The following is a 22,724-nucleotide window of genomic DNA, read 5'->3' on the forward strand; positions in this document are numbered from 1 at the left end:
AGTTTGCACCGTTATCCGTCGTAAATTATACACAGGTTTCTTGTTCCCCGCCGTGCCTTTTCCAATTCCTCCGGCAGATTCCCGCTTCTTCCCGACATTTATTTCTGCGGCTTTTGGATTAAGCAGCGTCTCCGCGGGCAACTAGTTCTTGGCCGTTATTAGCGCAGTACATATCTCGGCGAGTTCCATTGCGGAACTTCAGAATCGTCTTCTCGCGAATATAGAGCAGCGTTTTCGAGGAAATTGTCCCTAGAAGTTCATCCGTACACCAAATACTGTTTACTCCGAAAATCTCTGCTGCTCCGGCAACATGGTAAAATATGCGCGGACGAAATTGCTTAGTTAGGCGAAACAAATAGTAATCGCTGGAGAATTCGATTTCTGCTACAATTTCACGGATGTAAAAGTCCTCGTTCCCTTTTCAACGATACTAGCTATTTCGACGCGTATCGAGTTCGGATGCCTGCAGCTAAAGATTCTTTTGGTACATCGGTAGCGAGGAGTGTTTCAGCTTCCTGCTGTCTGTATTAAGTAGTATATCCGGCCCTCAATTATTATTAATACGGCGAATTATTCAGGAAATTTCGCTCGGTCCCCGGAGCGTCTCTGCCTCCTTTGTTTCCACGGTATTCACGACTTCCGCGCTTATCTTTCTCCCAGGGCGGAGCACGAATTTCTACCACGTGGCGAAAAACGCCTCTAGACGAGGGCGATCGCAGAAGAGGGAGCCTCCACTCGTTTCGCATAATATCCCTCGGATGCGAATGCGTAAACCGAGAGAGTGGCGGTCTTCATCGCTCAAACGATGATAAGTGATGCTGACTGATGTTCGCCGTGGCTCCGGAATCGGCTCTTCTTCTCCCTGGCGCCCGCCCGCATTTCGAACGCTCGCCGGCTCCTAATGCAGTCTTCCGGAAAAAAAAACCCCGACCAGACCGGAACCACTAACACGACATCACGTGTTTTCGCAGAACAGAATCGAGCTCTCGATCCAGACGAGCATTTCCATGCGAGGAGATCGTGAAGAATGTTGGGGGAGTTCCACTAACACCGCCGCGCAGCACCTATGCCGGACTTCTATACAGTCAGCGAAATTTTCATAGGTCCACTACAAATTTCGTGTGTTTTCCATTGATATCGATTGAATTTCTCGATCGAGTTATTGCCGACTGGAACAGTTAGATGTATTCAAGGTGGAATGGGGTAATTCCGTTTTAGTTTTTGCAAAATTGGACTTTAAACTGATGTATTTCTAGTCTGGTATGTAAAAGCTTAACGCTCTTGGTATCAAACTCTTGCCACAGTTATTACTGATGAATTACTATTATGTAGGATTCTAATTTTGCTTGAAAATTATCATTTTGATAGGATACTGTACAAAATGAGGCAAGTCCGTCTCCGAGAGTTAAAAATGCTTTCGAACCTTGTTTCAAGTGGTTCTGCTACAAAATGCTTTTTATTGCATTAAATATATTTGTATAGTTTTATAATTACCCATACAGTACGGACTTACCCCACCGTGATAGTACGGACTTGCCCGTGTAGTAATATTTACGGGGCAAGATCAACTTAGTGTGTTTATCTCAATAAATTTAAAAGAATACAATTAAAACGGTTTATTTAATGTAAACCTACAGCAATATTTGTGGTAATTACCTACAACAACAACACAGAATATATGAATAATTTGTAAACTATTGCAGGTTCAGGGTAACCTCAAAGTTGTACGTGTATCTCGCACGTGACTGTTTGATTCTTGGGCGACATCTATGTCGAATAGTTCATACTGACTTGTACTACGTTAATGAATACAAGCTAGAGAAATTTCGTTCATATTATAATGAAAATAACCAATTAACGGACTTGCCTCGTTGACGGACTTACCCCACTCCAAGCTTATTTCGAAAAATATGCGTTTAAAGATCTAACAAACTCGTCGTTTGCCCAGAGATATTTTTCTGTGTCTCGCGACAATCGGTACAGTCGCTCGCTGGCATGCTAATCGCCTTTATCGTTCACAGTGAGCATATTTAATAGCCCGCGGGTTATTCCGCCGCGCGCGCCGGCAAGAAACGGGTAAATTAGCTGCGTGTAATCGTCGCTTAAGAGGAGCCGCGTTGCAAAAAATGCTCGTGCTGCCGATCAATAATTCGAACCAGTCCGTTCCTTCAACATAGCGTCGCTGATTTTCAAAGCGTAAACGCCGCGTGCAAAAGCAACGATCGCGGGTTGCATTTTAAGTATAAATAATCCAGCCGATGAATAACCGTTCGGCCACTGTTAGAATACTCGATCACGTCGGTACATACTCGTACGTGCGGATGAAGCGTTCGGTTATAATACGAGTAACGAAATCAGGTCCATTAATTGACATTTTGAAATATAATAACAATAACTATGATAGAATCGGCCGCTAACGATGCGTATTTCAACTACGTGGAAGCCCCATCCAGCAACGAATGCTGTGTTTCCGAATAATAAGCTACTTCTATTAATAGCTGATACGTCATTAACAACTGCAACAACTCATAATGCCGAAATAACGAGCACCAACGAGATGATCAGCGTCATTTTCCCGAAAATATCTCTTAAAGATCTTTAATTTAGCTTGCATTCTTTTCCGCTCTGATAGATTAATTTATAAAATCAATTGGCATGTTTCAGCTTGGAGAATGCAAACCATTCACCAACCGAATGAAATATTCTCCAGCTCGGTTATTACAATGCCCGAAATTCCTATAAAGCCACCTTATTCTGACGTATTTTTTTAAAAATATTGTCAAGTTTACTACTTTTCCTCATCTACAATTATATTTAGTTGATACTAATCGTAAATCTTCAAGTATCTGCTCGGAAATGTTCACCTTTTGGGTGCGTGTACATTTTTTTGCAATTCTACTAATTATTAATATAGAAATAAAAAAGAACTTATTGTTAATTCTGAACCTACTTATTTAAAAAATATGTGGCTTATAGAAATTTCGCAGTTCATTTTATATAAAATTATATATTTACGTTTATTTGTTTTAATAAATATTATTTCTATTATTTCAATCGATATATACATGTGTTTTTAATACACCTAAAATGAAATCATACTCAAAATCGTAGGTACAGAATAATTATAAGATATTACCAAAAAAAACGTGGTGGCTTTCTAGAAATTTCGGGCGCTATATGTACCTTTCGTCTAATCATAAGTAATTCAATATCATTTTTAACGTGAAACATAGAAAATAACTGTCTAAAATCTTGAAAACTACGTATTTTCTATGTGCGTGGGGTGTTTTGGCTGGAAACTATTCTTCGTAACTGTTACAAGAATCGAAACCGATATTATCACGGTTTTCAAGCCCTGGTTAAAATACTTGACATATTCCTAAAAAATGATCATTATTTAACGAGAGAATTGAATTGAACGTGTTTCCAGTTTAAAAATTCCGCTAATAAATTGGAGCATTGTGGTTTGTCGATACGTGTAGCGTGTGGTCGTGCGAAACGGACGTGAGTACGGACAACGTGCAAATTTGTCGGACATTTTTCTCCTCTGTCGTTTGGTTTCTCGGTCGGTTTAGTATCTTATCGATATCCACGATTTCGGTCGCGGTGATCGGAAGCCGAACATGATGTTTGGTTTCGCCGCGGCAGTAAACGTTAAACATCGATTACGGTAATTGGCGAGTCGCGTTCGTTGCGGCTATTATGCCGACGCGAACCGCAGCCGCATAAGCGTAGTAAATTCATGACGGTATATACGTTAAATAATCCGTTTAACGATCGCCGCCGCGATACAGCAAGGGCTTACTTTCGATATAAAACTTCGATATAAAACGCGACACCGGTTGAACGCCGACGCCTCTTCTCGCCGTTCTATTTCAGCTCGTTATTAATTATTCGACACAGTTAACGACCTGAAATTACTTATTGTTAATGGTGGAGGCTCTTGAAAAAAAAAAATCGAAAACCGTTTCAAAAAGCTTGATTCTTCGGAAGATCAATTCCGAATCGACGAATCGGACATCCCTAATTCATACGTCGTCGGGCCGTGGAAACGCGCAACACTTCGCGAGTAAATTCCCAACGAAACGAATTACTTGAACGGGCAACGTACATACATGGCGCCGGCAAATACATATGTAGAACTGAATTCCAATATTACGTTCGGAAAATCGCCCGGGATCCTCGGGAACCGATCGTGCTCTTCTTATTCTGCTTTATTATCGATTCCGGCGTACGCGTGACTATGCGGAGGAATTCCTGCAACTTCACGCACGCGTTTATTCGTCAAGAACTTTTCCTATGCGCGTATCGCGATCGCATTGTTCCCGGACCGCTTCAGACTCTGCGTCGGATTTCGTGTGATGTATTGGCCATCGATCGAGGATTATGTGTGTAGAACCGACAGAGCTCCGTTGGTTATGGTAAAATATGTATAAGAATTCTTTTCTCAATAATTTTGTAGATATGGCAATAATTGCAAGAGCATTCTCAAGTTCTCTAAGTATTTTCACTGTTTCGCATTTATTTTGGTATAAAATATCGGTATTAAATTTTCGCATAAAATCCGCAGTCTACTTGTGGGACTTACGGACTTCGATTTCGCGAAAAAAAAGAATCTGCGTGTTCCGTGTGTTGCCTCTGGCGAGAATCGAATTTGCGTTTTCCGCGCGATGATCTTTTGCCGGTTTGATCGTGCACAACATCGGCGCGAGTAAACCGGTGCGTGCAGCAGAGGCGAAGATAATAAAATAATCGAAGAGAAAAGCTTATAGGTTTCCACGGCTGGGTAAGGCTGACACAGAATCGAGCGATGTACCGCAAATGCTCCGGCTGGATGCATCCGAAGAGATCGGATGCCTTCCGAGAGAACAGGGCAGAAGGCAAGAAGAGAGAGCAAGAGCCGAAACGCGGAACAGAGGCAGTCGGAAGAGAACGAAACAGAGAATCGAGACTCGATGCACTGCGGAGACAGCAGAGCCATCGGTCTTGCCGCGGTTTTCCAAGATCCTCGAGTTTATCTCTCCGAGTTTATCTTCGCGAACGGCAGGGAAGTGATCTAAGTTTCATCCGGTTGGCGGACCGTCAGACTCGGGGCTATTCGGCTGCTGGTTATCTTTCAGTGGTGTCAAGAACCTTGCCTAACACAGCCCTCGATAACATCCTATTCGCGTAGCTACACGTCGATCTATCATGCTATCAGAAATGTACTTTGTATCCTCTATAATAGCCACGGAATTAGGTGTGTAAGTGTGTATCTTCTCGCGATGCTAAACACGAATAACATTTCTTAGTTACTCGATAATCAAATACTCGACATACACTGCAACCTATGTAGTTCATTTCGCCAATGGTTACTTGATATAACAATCATTTGACGATCATTTCATGTTATGCGTAAAGATGAACTATACTGCTGCAGCTTAAATGATTCATCAATCTTTCCCAAGAAGTTTTCATTTTTAAAACATCCCTTCGAATTCTTGCACGTGTGCGTTAGGGTGGACCTTAGCTATACCTGGTAAAATTCTTCTTGCGAGATTTTTTCACACCCCCACCCCCCTAGAATTGTGCCATTGGGCAAGAAAATAATTCCTGCAACAGATGAACTTGATCGGATAAGGGGAAACATGAAATTTTATAGAAAAACAGGACGCGTGTTGCCAAAACTGTTGAAAGGAATCTATTGTATCTGTAAGTTGATCTTGTTTGACGTATTCCCGTATATGTACCTCGATTTAAATAAAGCTTTGCACTTTACATTGATCTCAACGATAGAACGATATTTCTTGATCCAAAACCAATATCGTATCGTACAATATCGGGTATGATAGTAATGCTGACCATAATACATACGCATAAATATATGTATAAGTACGTTCGACACGACCGGTTTAAAAATGCAAGTTTACTGTGAATGAATACCTGGTGTTTCGCGTTTCGTCCAACTTAATATATTGATCGCAATTTGCTTCGCGCGCAATTTTACTATACGCCAAACCTCAAACATTCAATTCAATTAAATCGGCTGAACGTTATAAATAAAACATTCCTCCGCGTATTCAAACAATAGAACCGGTAGAAACATTGCGTATTCCAGACAAATTTCACCTTTCGTTATTGTACTTTTTCAAACAATGTTGTAGTTTGTAAGTAGAAACGCGTTTTACATCCGCGTTATCGAACCGTTCCGATTTCATGCTGCTAAAGGAATTTTTTAAAATCTACAGCTATTTGAATTCAAATGTAGAATTTTTTATCTGAATTTTTAGCTTGTCTTATTCGTAAAAAAAATATTTCTGTAAGCTGGAGTGGGGTAAGTCCGTCAACGGGGCAAGTGCGTTAATTGGTTATATTTATTATAATATGAATGAAATCTCTCTAGCTTGTATTTATTCATGTAGTATTAGTTAGTGTGAACTATTCGACATAGATGTCGCCCAAGAATAAAAAATATTTTGATTTTCTAAACGTTAAAATACAATTTTTTTATCTCATAATGTAATAGCTAGCGTCAAGACGAATCCAACGACCTACTCTTTTACGATCATGATCCCATAAATAATGCTACAATAATGTATTCCCGTTTTTCAGCCAAATACCCCCACTGTGGGTCGGTTTGTTTTATTCTACCCGAGGTTTTGTTGGCCCTCAAGGAGGAATATTTTTGTTAGCACGCTCCGATTACCGACCGGAGTAAATATCTTCTGTCCGGTGGTAATGGTCGGCGGATATGCAGAATTAAAAAGAAGAAACAACAATCCGCGCCGTTCTTTATGACGGCGGTGGTCGATCAGGAACAATGCAAATGAGCACAACACGCATTCAGTTCCAGTGACCGAAAGTTGATCGTACGAGTGTAATCGTGGCAGCCGACTGCAGCGGCAGCGGGGGTTGGTAGATAGCGCTAAGGGTTAAATTTGCTTTCTTCGACGTTGTCCAGCTCACCCCCGCTCATCCCCGTTCCTGATTTGCCTTCGTCGACCCCGTTAAGCCCGAGTTATTAGTTATCAGCTGGTTTCCACGGCGTTGTCAATGTTCTCTCTCCTCGGGGTTCGGGTTATTGATCGACCGTTCGGAAGATTCCTGGCACCGAGGTCACTTCTGGTAGACTGCTCGTCTAGCAGGAAACAGAGTGGTAGTCATCCCCCGAAAGAAGATCGGCCAACGAACTTATTGATTATACTTTCGAACTGGTTTCGCCCTGTTCGTAACACCGGGAGTCTCTGCTGACTGTTGCACACCGTCGCGTCGTCGTCTTGTCGCGTCGCGTCGCGGCGCAATAGTGCTCCAACCGCGTGATCCTCGTCAAATTTCGTCGCGTCTGCTGATACCCCGGGAGTCCTCGTTTCATCACTTATCGTTTTTTATTTGTTTGTACAGGTTATTCCGCGCGGAAATACTGAATATTCCCCGGGGAAATTCTAGAACGACGCGACGCGACGGATCGAGCCCGACTTCGAATGATTAAAATGAAAGCATCCAGCAAGAATTTATTTACCGAACGATCATTAGACGATCCCCGAAATTAGATCGGAGCTCCCGGTTTGAGGTTCGTTCGCCAAAGGTTAATAGAACAATGCCTAGGGCAAAATAACCTGATAAAAGACATGATTGAATGTATTCATTCAAGAGTAAGATAAATTATGAAGAGATAATCAAAATCCGCGTGGTGAAAATACGCGCATACGTTGAAAGTTTTCACGCGCAGTTCAACGAAAATTCAAAGGGAAACCAATTGTATTACGTCCGCTCCGCCGTAGGGACGGGATTCAATGATTCATGGACGGAGCAACCGATAACTTCGAAAACTTTGGAACCTTACCGAGAAGTAAAAGTTTAGCACAGTTGATCAGGAACAATCGATCGGCCCGCATGCTGTTCTTCGGCACGCAAGGACAAAAACCACGACAGCTTTTTCTGTTCGATTCGATTCGTTAAGGGCCGACTGAAGATAATGTCGTGGGGACGATACGGTATATTTAACTGGACTGCGAATTTTTCTGTTTTCGCGTTAAACACGAGTATGGGAGGTACGCAGTGAGGTACATAAGGTATTCTTCAAATTGTATAACTGCACAGCACAACATTCTATATATACTCTATGTATGTATACTCTATAGATATAAATGAATCATTCTAGGAAATTATGTTATAAACTATTCTCCATATAAAAATGTCATTTCTCCGATTTAGTCTTCCGTTGTACGTCTTAAAATTTTTGAAAAGTTCGAAACAATTTGACCCGATTTGAAGTTTTTCCGCTGGAAGAGGCCCAGACGTTTGCCTTCCCGGAAAATAAAAGCTGAAAATCTAGGTTCTCGAGACGGAAACGCCGCTGCTTTCAAGTACGTGTTTATTCTGCGGCGTGGTCATGATTTACGTCATTATTATAGATACAAGATAGAGGCTAATGTGATATTCATACGCCGTAAAAGTTCTTGCGTTGCTCGTCTCCTTTTCACTCCTCTTTAGTTCCCTCTTGAACACCGAGACTCTATTCCATATACTCGTTTTATAAACCCCCGCGATACGAGAAAGCACATGATTCTGAGACATTTCGCTGCATACTGTACGCAGATGTGTACCATTGTGCGGTGTACCTTGATTTCTATTGCATGACACGAATTCAGATTTATTTATTGTTCATTAATGTTTTGAAAAAAGATGTTCAATAACACAGATTAATTGGAAAGATAATTTGTACTCACGCTGCGACGTCCTCTCCTGCTTGTTGAATGTACGACACGAAGCTGCGTCTTGATTTCGATAATCGAAAAGTATCGATCTCGGCTAGCAATATGGTTTATCGATCGATTGATTCTTTTCCTTCGGAATCTGTAACAGAAAAAGCAAATTCATTAATTACAATTGACGAACAGTCAGAAATTAAATCAGAATTAATAATAAATAACTTATTGAACGGAAATTAAATGAACTTTATTTCTCTATCACACGACACGAATTCAAATACAATAGATCGTCACGACACAAGAGTAAATGCAAATTAATCGGAAATATATAATTCAAGTTGAATATTTATATGTTTTATTAATTTTGATATAATAAATTTTATATAATATGATATAATGACACAGTTTAATTGCGAAAATAATTGGTACTCACCCTTCACGGTACACAACGTTCTCTCTTGAAGAAAGCACGACATGGCGTTGCGTCTCGATTTCAATTATCGAATAGTATCGATATCATTGTCAACTACCAATATACGATCTTTGGATCGATGGATTCTTTTCTCTTGGAATCAATTAATTTTAATCAACCAACACAGTCAGGGACTAAATCCGAATTTTAATAATAAATAAATAATTCAAATTGAATATAAAATGAAAATTAATTCGATTGGAACTGGTTTCTTACTCCGGCCACAGAGGGCGTAAGAAAACAGCGAAATTTTTTAGAGGCCGCGATATCCCGTAAGGTTGGTAATCTTTAACAGTATCTTGTCGGTGGTCTTACCGGGATGCTAACATTTTAAAAGAAATATTGTTTGGTTAGTTTGTTTACATATTTTTTAAACTGTATATACTCTGATCAGATGTATCAAAGAAGAACGAAAAAAACATAATCGCAACGGAGGAATACTTGTACGTCGTTTTCACAATCAAGGTTTACATTATTCTCTCAATATTATACAATGAAAGTGGTGAACCTAAGAAACCTCTTGTTTACACTGGTTACTCGGCTGAGAAATTTGGAGGGATGTGTAAATACCTTGTAAATGTCTGTATATTGCTAGAGAATTTACTATAGTGGGATCTGGTTTGTGTTGGTGAAAGGAAACTCTAATGGATGATGAGTGATTCTGATGATACAGATGTTCTACTCCTAATTCCACCTGACCTATTCCTTGTAACATCGTCTTCAGAGTCTGACGATAGTTTTGATCGTGGGAAAGCTGACTACAATTATAAAAGAAACGGAGTGATATCGGAGCTTGTCGGACACGTGCAGTCATTAGAAAACAGAATAACCGCTATCGAATCTAAAGACAATAGCTTGGATGCTACTTTACTAAATAATTCGTTGGATTCGCAACTGCAAAGTTATACAGCTGCTAAGCTTAGACAGACATTATCTGGAACTAAATTCTGTATAAGTCAAAGCTCCAGCTTACAAAACACACCTATAAAACCTAGGCGATCCCTGTCTGTTCCATCGACCCCTAACGGTAACTCGTTGCCGAACCATATTAATTTCCGCCGTGATGACATGAGTTTGGAGAATAATTTTCCTAAGGTTAACGGTACTAATGCAACTAACATTAACGATCATGATAAAAATGAGCATGACCGCCTAATATCCTATTCCGATTCCTCTGTGGTGGTACCTTCTGCTTCTCGCAGCGTGGGTTTCCCGCATGCTAACGGTACTTCTTCTAAGGGGGAACCTTGCTCCTATCCGTTCGACTACTGTAGAACTACGAATACTATGTATAATAAATCATCTACTAATCATCAACCAAGTTCAATGCCATCTACTTCGACTTTGCTTAGCGCTGCAGAACAAACAAATTTATACTCTAGAACCAAAATACAAGAAATGGAACTTTTCGAAGTGGACGAGCTACTCCAGGAAATGGAAGCGACTGAACTAGAATTATCGAAGCGTATAAATAAAGCCTCTGTACATCAGCCTTCCAGGGAAGAAAGTAGTACGTTATCAACCGATCGGAACGATGATGCGCTTAGGAGCAAGGTTCATAACAACGTATATACTAATCGTAAATTAGAATTTGACTTGCAAGACTCGTATCATGACGGTCGACCATTTTTAATGCAAAAACAATGTTCTGATATATTTCCTGATATATCCCTTCCGTACGACGACTCGTTGCACATCGATCGAACCGACAAAATCATCTCAGAGTTCAAGATATGGGAGCAAAACGTTAAAAAGCCTATATTAAAGACTGAACAGATAGAAGTCAAGAGTCCTCTAAGGAACGCAAATAACATCGATCGATCAGTGTCCAGAACAAACGATGCAAAAAGAATAGAACCAGTTACAGGATTAACTGCTATCGGTATCGACGATACAAACAGCGCAGGAATAAATAGTACACCGGCTGTGCAAATCCAGCCTGTGCAAAAGAGTTCAGAGTCTTCGTTACCTGCCGAATTAACACAATTTAATGCCGCAACATCTGCGAGAAGTACAGAGCCGTGTGCACCAGGTCTTTCCGAGGTCTACAAGAACTCTCGACAAAACGGCAATATTCAACATGCGAAAGAAACGCATAATGCACCGTTTACTGTCCATAGTACAAATACTGTTAATGCTTCGACTAATACAGATATTTTCCAAAGGTACTTTTGCTACGACTCTATAATTTATACTCGTTATCTTGAAGTAATAGTTACGTACAATCTTACTTTCATTTTTAGGAAATCGCAAAGGCTCATATCGTTGTCTGACTTTTGGGATAATACTGGCACCAGATCTCAAGAAGAAATGCGTCGAATTAAATTAGAAGAAGAGAAATTTCGCCGTGAGGTATGTAATAACTCGTATTAATATCTTAAATTCATGAATTAACCAATGAAATCAGTAATCAGTAATAGAATAAATATCCTGCAGCATTGCGAACATTTGATTCAAGAACTTCAAAAACGATTGTTGGAGCAACAGGAGAAAGTTGCCGTGGCGCTTAGAGTAGATAATGAAAAGAATGAATTGATATCACAATTTCATAATGCATGGTCGAAATTGAAACAACGACTCCACGTTTTAGAGAATGAATATGGTGCTTTACAAACGAATCTAAAGAACGTAACAGAGAAGCATCAATCAGAAATTTCAGAATTTCAGTCGCAAATAAAACGATGCGAAGGAGAACTATCCAAGGCTTTAGATCTTGCGGCTGGTTATAAAGAAAAGAGTGAGAATGTGATAAAGGAGAAAATAGAATTATTGAAAAACCATGCTGATGAATTAGAGAATTACAAATCGTTTGTGCAAGCAGCTGAGAATAGGTATGAACAATTAAAAATAGATTATGATAAATTATTAGAGAAAAATAAACAGAACGAAGAAACGACGAAAGCTGTTCAACAAGATTTAACTAAAGAACGATTAAAAGGTGTAGAAGTTAGGAACGAAATGAATGTTATTCATAAAGCGTTGGATACTTGTGAAGCTGAACTCACTGTCTTGAGACAGGAGAAAGAGAATTTACAACTAAAATTAAAAGAAGAAATGAATAGAAATGCAATTTTGGAGGGGAAGAATACTGCACTACTTTCATCGATCGATGATGCAAAGAAGGCAGAGGTAATTTCGTTCATTGCCGTTTTCTTTTGCGCGCGTCGAAATACTTATTTATTAACCTTCTACAGAGAGAAGCCAAGGATGAAACTAAATCTCTTGCTGAACAGAAAGAAAAGATTCGATTGGAATTGCAAGAAGTTTATCAAAAACAGGTCGACGAAGTTGTAAAAGTCAAATTGCAAGAATTTCAGACGCAACTGGACGCGGCGGAGTCAGAATTTCTCGAGGAATTGAAAACCAGACATCGCGTTATCGCTGAATGCGCGGCTAGAAAAATTAAAGATGTTATAGATAAGTATGTCCGTTTGTTTCTGGAATGTATCTCTACACTATTTACGTCAAAATTGTCGTACTATGTTATTATTGTACACGACTGCGTATGTAATCTAGGCATCGATTAGAAATAAATTTACTCGAAGAGAAACATAAAGAAGAGATACGATTATGCGAACTTCAGTTGGCGCAGACACTACAGAAATCGGCCATTTTGGAAACGCAACTGAATTCACAACGCGCTACCAAATCTCAGCTTGCCGAACAGTTGCATTCCGTGATGCAGAGGCAATGGCAACAAGCGTTGCAAATTATATCAGGTACAATTGCCAAAGCGTAGGTTGAGTTACGTTTAAAAAATAAGGTAATATCATAACCTCTGCTTGAAGGAGGAAATATGGAGGATTTGTCACCAATTCAGAAAATTCACGCGGAGAAATTGTTCAGGGGTACAAGGAAATCGGAGTCAATGCCAAATTGTTTTACGAAGGTTTCACAAGATCCGATAAGACTGAAATTCCAAACAGCAGACGCGAAAAACTTTCATGATCCAAATGAAAGTTTAAGTACAATCACTCCAATAGAAGACACACCATTGAGTACCAAAGAATCAAAGGATGATCTTCGGAAATACGTAAAAATGGTAGATCGTAACCTGAATTTTCTACACATTCTATTGCCATTAAAACAGTAATTGCTTATTTAAATATTCCTAGATTGTTGACATGCAGAAATCAAGAGAAGAGTTGTTGAAAATTCGCGAGAATATCCCAAGTCCTCCATTAGTTTGTAGAGAAGTGCCTCGAAAGCACTATACGAAGAAAGAATTGAGCATACAGGACGACGACAGCGTTACATGGCAGCCCACACCCGACGTGATTACATATATTATTAATTTCATTATCAAATTTGCAATTCATGATCGCTTTAATATTTTTATTTTGCTTTCCAGGCTAGTCAAGAGACACCCGAATTCATTCCAATTTCACAGAAACTTTGTACAAAGGGTGATCAACAGAAAAATAAACCACCATGGAAATGATATATTATTTACAATTCCGGGAATGTTGATTATGGTATTGACGAAGTGGACGATATTCGTACAGTGCATTTACTTAGCCTTAATTAAGATATATACATATATACACACACACAGACAGATTTTGTACTCTAATTAAATTAACTTTATATGAAAATAGAACAATTGGAAATAAATATTATTTCCTCTTCTGTTAACCCAATTTTCTCATTATTTCAACACTATTTCTAGCGTTAATTGGTTCATTTTACGAAGGAACAGGATGTTCGATAATGAAACGGTGATAGGCACCGTGTGTGCTGCGTCATATTGATAATACACAGTGTACAGTCTCCCAGCAATCACGTTGTTTTACATTTCGGGTAGAAATTAAGGAATCATACTTTGCAATAAATTCTGTTACTTCTAATTGCTTTTACAATATATGTAGTTCAATACCGAGAACAATTGGAATGTTACACACTGAAAATGGAACACTGAATGTTCTCAGTTTGCTGAAGTAAAAAAAAATATCCCCATATAAAGATTGCCTTGTGACGCTACATGAAGAATTATGGTTTCTATAGTAACTATAGTTGGTAAGATCAAGTCGTTGCATTTTGCAGAAAAATTAGTCATCGGCAATAAGAATTCTCGTAAGCTTAGGATTATCCGAGAACAAACAATACCCTTTGTCTTCTTCTCTGAATCATTCGACAACACTAATCTCGAATCGAAAGGAAGGTTTTCCTTGTGGAAAGCGATATACAATATGGTACTATGTATTTGGGTAAACGCAACCTCAGACAGTGAATCACAAGACATGATTACTCATTTTAGACACGTTTTTCGGAGGGTGAAAGGGTATGTATAGTTATTCGGGGAACTGTTACCGAATTGTATATCGATAACGTTCCTTGAATACCAATCACGAAGGAGTAAGCAACTTGTCTCGTTTGAATTGAAAAACGCATACCAATTAAATACATCTCGATTTAAACTGTCGTCGAAGTGCCTCGAGTAATCAACAGCATGACGAAGGTCTGCGCGTTCAATGCACGCAAATGACTTTTTTATACGTTCATTTGTAACGGATGTAATAATATGAAATGTCGGATCGAAATAAAATCAAAAAGAACTCCTCAGCTTTAATTTTGTATAAAATAGTCTTATCGCTAGGACGCATAGTTTCCGAGATATAAGCGGAAATGTTTACCTCCTAACTAGTCGAAACAAAGACCCAAAGTTAAAAATTGTGTTCTCTCCATTTTCCTGTACAACTTTTCGTTGACTGGACTAAGTTGGGGATTTGGAATCTTCTTTTGTCCGTCTCGCTGTAATGCATCAGTGTAGTAATGTATCACCTAACATCCCCGATTCGTCGACCTTCGAAGGTATTCATCTCGCGTCACTCATCGTCGAGGAAAATAAACCCAGCCGAGAGAGCCGGGTACGGGCGCCGCGCGCGCGTGCACGTGTTCATTTGCTTTTACCTTGAGCGAAACTCGCGTTCCAGCGTGCATGTAACTCTATAAAAACCTGGTAGGATGCGAGAGTGGTGCATATACGTACATGCATACGAACACGGGGACATGCATATATAGAGGGAGAGGAAGAGCGGGATGAAATGGTCTCTAACAGTCGATGCCCTTCTTTAGCCGTGACAACGATCACGCCTACGATCAGCCGATCTCCCGTGCCGAGAGCTCGGGCGCCAGTTATGAGGATTCTACGCGCGACTCTCGCGGAACAAGTTGCCGATTGAAAACGAAAGAACACCAAGAATGCAAAGGGAGGAACGTGATAGTGACCACCCCCTCTTCGGCCGTAGCAGATAGTAGTAGTCATGAGCGGGTCCGCTCTTCATTCTGCCCGGTTCCGTGGCCTTTAGTCACCGAGGCGAACACCGACGCGACCGGCCGAAGAGGCAAGAAGTTCCGCGTGTGTGCCAAGTGGCTAGGAGAACTTGAATGCGACTAGGAGAATGCGGCCCGGAACGAGATGTTCGAGACTCTGTCCGCTGATAATAGTTCTCCTGCTGGTGGCCAGCATAATAGGAGACACCGCCGGCACGTGGAACAGACGAGAGGACAAGACTAAATGCCCGAAAGTGAAGGCCATTAGAAATTTTGACATATCCGAGGTACGTGCAGGACTGCGTTATATTCTCGTTAGATCGCGACGCGCGACGTCTAGCCTCCATCCATCCACTATGTGCAGCTCGCAGTTTCGACGAAACCTTTAATATCGTAGACACCGCGAGAATTGTTTGCTCTTCGCCTACGGTGTGCAGTGTACAGTTACGAATCGTTTGCGGGAAAGGGCCATTGTGTTTGGTAGAATAGGGGATTCGAGAGTCCACGCTGAACAATATCTACTTAGAAGCAAGTGCGTATGCATCGAGGAAGTGCGTTATAGATTAGATAAAACGGCATTTTTTGATATTCGCCGGTCAATTATTTTATCGATTACTCGGAACGGTCGCTGTGTTTATGTTCTTTGCGAAGTTAACGAGTGTGCCTGTGGATTCTGAATAGGAGGATCGGGGAGACCCAAATAGCTGTCTTAAAATAAGTGTTCGACTGCGAAAAAAATCGATCGGTGAGGTCGGAAATCAGTAGGGTCCCTGGTCAGAACCCTGCTGTTTAATTTATTATGGAAAGTCAGTGTTTGATTTTTGCACGAAACACGCAGATACACAACGTGTTTGAATTTCCATTCGATTCGACATCAAGCTGTATTGGTCTGCCTGTTGAAATTTTCATATCATTAAATAGATGATCACGTCTGTCTTCCGATCAATGTGCGCACTGAATGTGTATAATAATAATAATTCCGCAGGGTACAATTGAAACGAATTCGTTGTCGAATACTCTCGAGCGCGTGCAACCGCGTTCACCGAAATTACAATTACCCGTTCAATATCTGCCAGTTTCCTTTCGCGTCTTCGATGCAATTTATTTACAACCGGTCGCACCAATTACTACGCAACAATCGTGGCCTTTTATTTATTTTACATTGTCTTAAAGGAAGAATCAGCATTTAAATTTTCCTGCACGCTATAGTCGCTTTATTGTATTTTTGACATTTCAATGCGGACTTGAGTCACATTAAAATACGGAAGGATTTTTAATTAAGAAGGACGAGAAGTGTAAATTCGTCTGTTTAAAATTGATTTCGTCGCAATGAAATACTTTCGCGAAGCGAATTACTTTCTCCAAGGATATAATTGTACATGTGTACTGTGTACATACGGTTGTCAACGAGTTGCATAAAATATCGCGAGCTTTCTTTGAAAGGAAGACTCCTCCAGGCAGCTTATTTTTGGACCTTTATGCGTCTTCGGGAGAGAAGGCTATTTCAGACTCACCTTGTGTGCATATAAAACTACTTGCTGCCATCGAGCACCTTTGTGTTCCTCGACGCACGTTGTTCATTAAGAATTAACACTTTATGTTACATTAGTTCGAAATTTTCAACAGAAAAGATTTTTCTAATTGAGCTCTCCGCGCTACTTTTACATTCATTTTCGTCTAGAATTCTAGAATGACCTTTGACAGCATCAAATCGTTAATTCTTCTCAGTAGCGCCGTTATAACTAGCTGGGGCCTTGGGAAAAATAGAATTTCGGGGCCCCTAATCCAAACTAAATGACTTTATGAGGAAAACGTAGAATTTGGATGTTGGGTCTTGGTTTGCTCTCCGTCGGAGAGCAATCACGACCGGCTTCATTCAGATAGGCCACGAAGCGAACCGTTTCCATTGATAACCCAAAAGTTACTGGCGCGATACGTATTTTTTAGGTCGCTTCTGCGCTGTGAAAGATTTATACGCGCCAGTTTCATTACTATTTCCCCGAATATGAGAATGCAAGGGTTCTTAGAAAAAAAGCTCTGAACTATCGGGACACTTGATCTTCACTAAAAGGGGTAAAGAACGCTTTATCTATTTTATAGTTGGGAATGAGTGTGCTTTCGGCGGATAACGTGATCTTGGAATGCAAATAATGCAAAATATACTCATGAATGGCTTTCATTGCCAATATATTGATGGATTTCGAATTTCTTGTACTTTTGTCTCCCATTGTACCTCCAGAACATCCTTAAATCTAGGTAAGTCTTCGCGGTTAATGGATGTACTCCCAATGGCGTGCTCCACATATGTTCTAAACACTTCTTAAACATGTTTTAAGTGCCCCAAATTCACTTAGCTCAACTTACACTAGTTCAAAAGGTTTTATCCTCTTTAAGGGGGCCGTCTCCTAGCAGATGACGGTCGCGCGTGAACACTCACACACCGCTAGAGTACACTCACACACCGCTAGACCACGTATACGTACGCGAGAATTGCTAGGATCAGGGAAATGCGTTCTGATTTCTCGATAATGCAAAGACGGGGGTTTTTATTAGTCAAAATCGCTAGATAAAAGATCAATCTAGTGCGCTGTTTGCTTCAAAAGTCGTTCTTTTACGTTTCCGAGCAATGATTTTGCAATATTCGGCTGCATGTTGCCCGTCGGAGAGGCTAGTACGCCGGCGTGACTGCAGCGCCATCTAACGGGCAACATGCGACGGGCAACATGCAGCCGAATATTGCAAAATCATTGCTCGGAAACGTAAAAGAACGACTTTTGAAGCAAACAGCGCACTAGATTGATCTTTTATCTAGCGATTTTGACTAATAAAAACCCCCGTCTTTGCATTATCGAGAAATCAGAACGCATTTCCCTGATCCTAGCAATTCTCGCGTACGTATACGTGGTCTAGCGGTGTGTGAGTGTACTCTAGCGGTGTGTGAGTGTTCACGCGCGACCGTCATCTGCAAGGAGACGGCCCCCTTAATCTACGAATAGGTCTGCTGTTGTCGAGTAACTGTAGCACTTCGACATTCTCGTGTACTAAATTTGGTAATATTCGACTGTAACATTAAATTATATTTCTTACACAATTGTAGATATTTCGTAATACTATTCTCGTGGAATTTCTTCGAACTTTTTCAATCGTTTATTGTTGAACTAGACTAAAACACTTTCTACTTTATAATGTCGCCACTTCTTGAGGCGGCAATGTACACGTGTTACACGACATTCTACTCTATCCAGACGACCGAAAATAACTCGAGTATATTTCACTCTTGAGGTTATTGGGTCTCGTAATATTGTTAAGTTATTAGATAACCCAGAATAATATATAAAAGAAGGGATACTTAAGAAAATTATAGGTAACGATGAATTAGAGGTAATGTTGATATAAATACATACATGTAGTTTAACACAAGTACAGAATATTTGTTTCATTACAACTCTATCGAAAATATATAAAAGGTTGTATTAATTGCTCCGTTTGAAAATTACGAATTCACCGCTTCGTAGTAATTATTGCTGCACATTCATGCACAGTAACGAGGCAAGATATAGAATAGAGATTGATACATTCACGTTGCGCTCTGCTATGGAACGTTGCCATCGGAAATGCTTCATTTAGGTTTGTATTGGGTAACGATGCAATTATTCCTATTTATTAGATCTCCTGCACGATATCATTTTTAGTAATTAATTAATTTCGTTCCTCTTGTGGGTCAGAGGTCTCTGTGCGCGCGCGCACACACCAATTTACTTTAATTTAATAAAAATTCTATTCGTCTGTTACCATACAGGGTGTTTGCGAAATCGCAAACATGCAAAACTAAGTCGAAAAAAGGAACGCACAGTTATACTCGAATTAATATTCAGACGCTCCAAAAAAAGGTCATTCAATGTTCTTTCAATTTCTGAATAACTTTATGAGAGTTTTTCTTGAAACTTTCTTGTAGTGGGGGCCCCGAAATTTTGACCGCTTAAGGCCTCCAGTTGGCTTGATCCGCCGCTGTGCGAAAGTGGTGTCTCTCCGTCTTTAATGATTGTTTAAACATGTTTAAATTTTTAATATCTTTATTCTAAACGTTCATTTAATCCTGCACGCCATAGGGTAACGCGCCACTGGTTGGAATGAGGTCCGCGAAAAACATGTTGTTCAAGAGGGGGGCCTCGGACTTTAAGAACCACTGGTTCATTCATCAAACCACTACAATATTAAAAAAGTTATCGTCTTGTAGAGCGTCCAAATATTAATTAATTCCAGTAATAACTGTAAATCTTCTTCCGTCAACGAACTACATATACGTACAAGTTGACAATATGTAATTCGATTTCTACAGCATGTTAGAGATGTCAGAGTAGGCGTATCGGTTAACGTTCCAATGCGAATAATAAAAGAGTATTTAGCAGAAGAGACCAGCTTCGCACACTACAAATAACACCTGTTTCTTGCAGTTCCTCGGATCATGGTACATAGTGCAGTATTATGCGAGCTCGGAAGAAGCACTCGCGTACAGATGCATGCGAGCCGAACTTTCAATTTCGCCCGAGAATACCGAAGTCACCATGAATTTCACTTACAGTTTCACCGATGATCCAATCAACGAACAACTAGTCGGTAACATCACCTGGAAGGTTCCCTCGCCCGATTTACCTGCACACTGGGTGCACGCCGAGTATCCATGTAAGTACAGTATTGTCACCATAAACGCATAAGCCTCGGGGGAATCTGTGTGCGTTTATCTGAGACGGGTAGCTATTTTTTTTTGAGTTTAAAAGGCCTTTGTCCTACTGTGCTGGCGACTGCGACTGTCCGCGTCTCTTTCTTTCCCATACGCTGTCCTTCCTTGCGGCCGAAACGTTCATTGTCAATTAAACCACTAAATACAGTTGAAATTATATCGTGTAGCCCCATTTTTCACGTTCTTCGGCCGAATCTGTGCTATATTTCTGTTTTACAGATGAAGGAGTGTATAATACGTACGTGTTAGACTCGGATTACAAATCGTGGGCATTGCTTATGCATTGCGCGGAACAGAGTAAAACTCCTCGATATTTATCAAGCTTAATCATGAGCAGACAGTCGAGCCTCGAGACCAACGTTATCTCCTACCTCCGCGAGAAATTGCCCAGGTAGCAAACACGACGAAATTTCTTAAATACAGTGGAATCTCGATTATAAATAAAATGAAAAGAAATTACTTCCGAGTAAATACCAAACAACGAAATTATCTAACGAAAAATTAATTGTCATGTACAAGTATAAAATAACAAATGATTATTTGAAATAATATACGTAGCCAAGTAAGATATAGTATATTACTTTAAATATCATTTTTCAAATAGTTTATTTTGATAATGCCCCTCATCTGATTCTCGAATAATGGAACAGTTACTTGCAATTTCATAGTTAACAATGCCGGACTGAATCTTTATTAATTTGTACAGTAAATAGTGCTGCGTACGGATCGCATTAGATCGAGTTATATATCTCTTATCTATTGATGTGAAGCGTGTTGGAAAAATCGAGGTGCTACCGTACAATTGAATCGACCTTCTTACCAGAGAATTTCATTCTACCCTATTTTTCATGCGAAGGTACGACATCGATTTGGAGTACATGTTCCCGATGGACCAGCAACTCTGCAACAAAACCAGCACTTCAGAAATGGATTTACTGATTCCACCATCGTTGATGTCCAGAAAACACTACAGTGAACGGAAACATCCACTCAGAAAGAAACATCGACGCTTGTGATCCTAAATGGTTTGCCGGAGTTCGCGAAATATTATTACACAAATATTGTCTGTACGTTACAAACATGTCAAAGAAGCCAAGAAATTATATATGCATTATATTATCGATGATGCATTATATTCATACAGTAATCGCGCGTTTACTATCCTGAGTCGTCTGTGCGATCGTATTGAATAAATTAATGCGTGCGAATGTTATGGTTTAAAAGTTATTGCGTATATCACGAATACTATTAGCCACTTTGACTAAAAAATTAGGTGGTCAGATAGCCAAGGGATTGCTCGTGGACATCGCTGTAAAATAGAATTGTTATAAACATTAACCAGCTGGAACTAATAAATTTATCAATAATTGTCACGGCGATCGACATCGATCGATATTCGGCGGAGTGGGGGGCGCTGCTCGAGCTCGGCTGAGTGGGTGGCACTCACCGTCAGTCAGTCAGTCAGTCGGGCGGGGGGAAGCGGCGTGAGCGGACGTGCTGCGGGACCAGGAGCGCCAGGAGGACCAGAAGTACCAGGGACTTACCAGAGGTGGACCAGAGGTGGACCAGAGGTGGACTAGAGGTCATCTACAGTTACCCTGGCCTACCTTCAACTGTCAATTCAAGGAACAACGGTAAGTTTGATTACTAATATTTTTCAAAACTTCTTTTGTCTTTTTAAACTCGTCCTTCATACTTTTGAAATTTTTATCGAGACTTTCAATGAAGACTATTGAGTCTTCTTCAAATTTATCAATTTTATTCTTTATAAAAATTACATTTTGAGCGTCCCACTCGTATGCAGGATTATAATTGCTCTTGTGAGCTGTTTCGTTGGTTGTTTTCGCACTCGTGTGCGGGGTTATAGTTATTCTCTTAAGATAAGAGTACTTGTCCACGTCGTTGGTGAAAGGAATTATTATAAACATTAATTATGTAGCTGGAATTAATAAATGTCTCATGGCATTATCTTCTATATAATAAAAATCAATTTTGAATAAATTAACGCGTGCGAATGTTCATGGTTTAAAAGTTATTCTATATTTCGAGTTTTATTGTCTATTTTTACGAAAAATTTAGATGGCAAGGTGGTTAAGGGAGTGCTCGTTAACATCGTTAGAAAAAGGAATTGTTATAAACATTAAACAGCCAGATATAATAAATTTATCTGTGAATTGTATTGAATAAATTAATGCGTGCGAATGTTCATGGTTTAAAAGTTATTTCGTATCACGAATACTATTAGCCACTTTGACTAAAAAATTAGGTGGTCAGATAGCCAAGGGATTGCTCGTGGACATCGCTGTAAAATAGAATTGTTATAAACATTAACCAGCTGGAACTAATAAATTTATCAATAATTGTCACGGCGATCGACATCGATCGATATTCGGCGGAGTGGGGGGCGCCGCTCGAGCTCGGCTGAGTGGGTGGCACTCACCGTCCGTCAGTCAGTCGGGCGGGGGGAAGCGGCGTGAGCGGACGTGCTGCGGGACCAGGAGCGCCAGGAGGACCAGAAGTACCAGGGACTTACCAGAGGTGGACCAGA

At 40.2% G+C, this 22,724-nt stretch overlaps 3 protein-coding genes across 6 annotated transcripts in view; 2 read left to right on the forward strand and 1 right to left on the reverse strand.

Annotated features, from left to right (window-relative positions):
- LOC143218487 (uncharacterized) overlaps positions 1-9,922 on the reverse strand; it is a 44,825-nt gene extending 34,903 nt beyond the window's left edge. For all 3 annotated transcript variants that reach the window (XR_013011085.1, XM_076443689.1, XM_076443688.1), the window contains exons 1-2: positions 9,124-9,922; positions 8,709-8,835 (exon numbers count right to left, since the gene is read on the reverse strand). The gene's annotated coding sequence lies outside the window, so the exon portion shown is untranslated. The remainder of the gene's footprint in view (positions 1-8,708; positions 8,836-9,123) is intronic.
- Cnb (centriole duplication and spindle assembly protein centrobin) lies at positions 9,401-13,754 on the forward strand. Its single transcript, XM_076443684.1, has 8 exons — positions 9,401-11,327; positions 11,406-11,514; positions 11,599-12,291; positions 12,357-12,583; positions 12,679-12,881; positions 12,951-13,204; positions 13,278-13,436; positions 13,514-13,754. The coding sequence occupies exons 1-8, from the start codon at positions 9,811-9,813 to the stop codon at positions 13,601-13,603; spliced, it is 3,252 nt and encodes a 1,083-aa protein (XP_076299799.1). The 5' UTR covers positions 9,401-9,810; the 3' UTR covers positions 13,604-13,754.
- Positions 13,755-15,425: 1,671 nt separating this feature from the next.
- Positions 15,426-21,384, forward strand: Karl (lipocalin/cytosolic fatty acid-binding protein Karl). Of its 2 annotated transcripts, XM_076443687.1 has the most exons (5): positions 15,426-15,722; positions 19,890-19,903; positions 20,018-20,118; positions 20,396-20,567; positions 21,033-21,384. In XM_076443687.1, exons 1-5 carry the CDS (start codon positions 15,564-15,566, stop codon positions 21,190-21,192), a joined length of 606 nt encoding a protein of 201 aa, XP_076299802.1. In that variant the 5' UTR covers positions 15,426-15,563; the 3' UTR covers positions 21,193-21,384. The 2 variants fall into 2 exon arrangements, with proteins under 2 accessions (XP_076299802.1, XP_076299801.1); XM_076443686.1 differs by having other exon boundaries at positions 19,890-20,118.
- Positions 21,385-22,724: the final 1,340 nt, after the last annotated feature.

The sequence above is a fragment of the Lasioglossum baleicum genome, chromosome 19 (genome assembly GCF_051020765.1).
Source record: "Lasioglossum baleicum chromosome 19, iyLasBale1, whole genome shotgun sequence".
NCBI classification, from domain to species: Eukaryota; Metazoa; Arthropoda; class Insecta; order Hymenoptera; family Halictidae; genus Lasioglossum; species Lasioglossum baleicum.

Coding starts and splice junctions, on each gene's coding strand:
- Cnb (XM_076443684.1), top strand. CDS start 9,811: ATGATGAGTGATTCTGATGATACAGATGTTCTACTCCTAATTCCACCT. Junction 11,515..11,598: donor AAGAGAAATTTCGCCGTGAG/GTATGTAATAAC, acceptor AATATCCTGCAG/CATTGCGAACATTTGATTCA. Junction 13,205..13,277: donor TTCGGAAATACGTAAAAATG/GTAGATCGTAAC, acceptor AAATATTCCTAG/ATTGTTGACATGCAGAAATC.
- Karl (XM_076443686.1), top strand. CDS start 15,564: ATGCGGCCCGGAACGAGATGTTCGAGACTCTGTCCGCTGATAATAGTT. Junction 20,119..20,395: donor GGTGCACGCCGAGTATCCAT/GTAAGTACAGTA, acceptor TCTGTTTTACAG/ATGAAGGAGTGTATAATACG. Junction 20,568..21,032: donor CTCCGCGAGAAATTGCCCAG/GTAGCAAACACG, acceptor TTTCATGCGAAG/GTACGACATCGATTTGGAGT.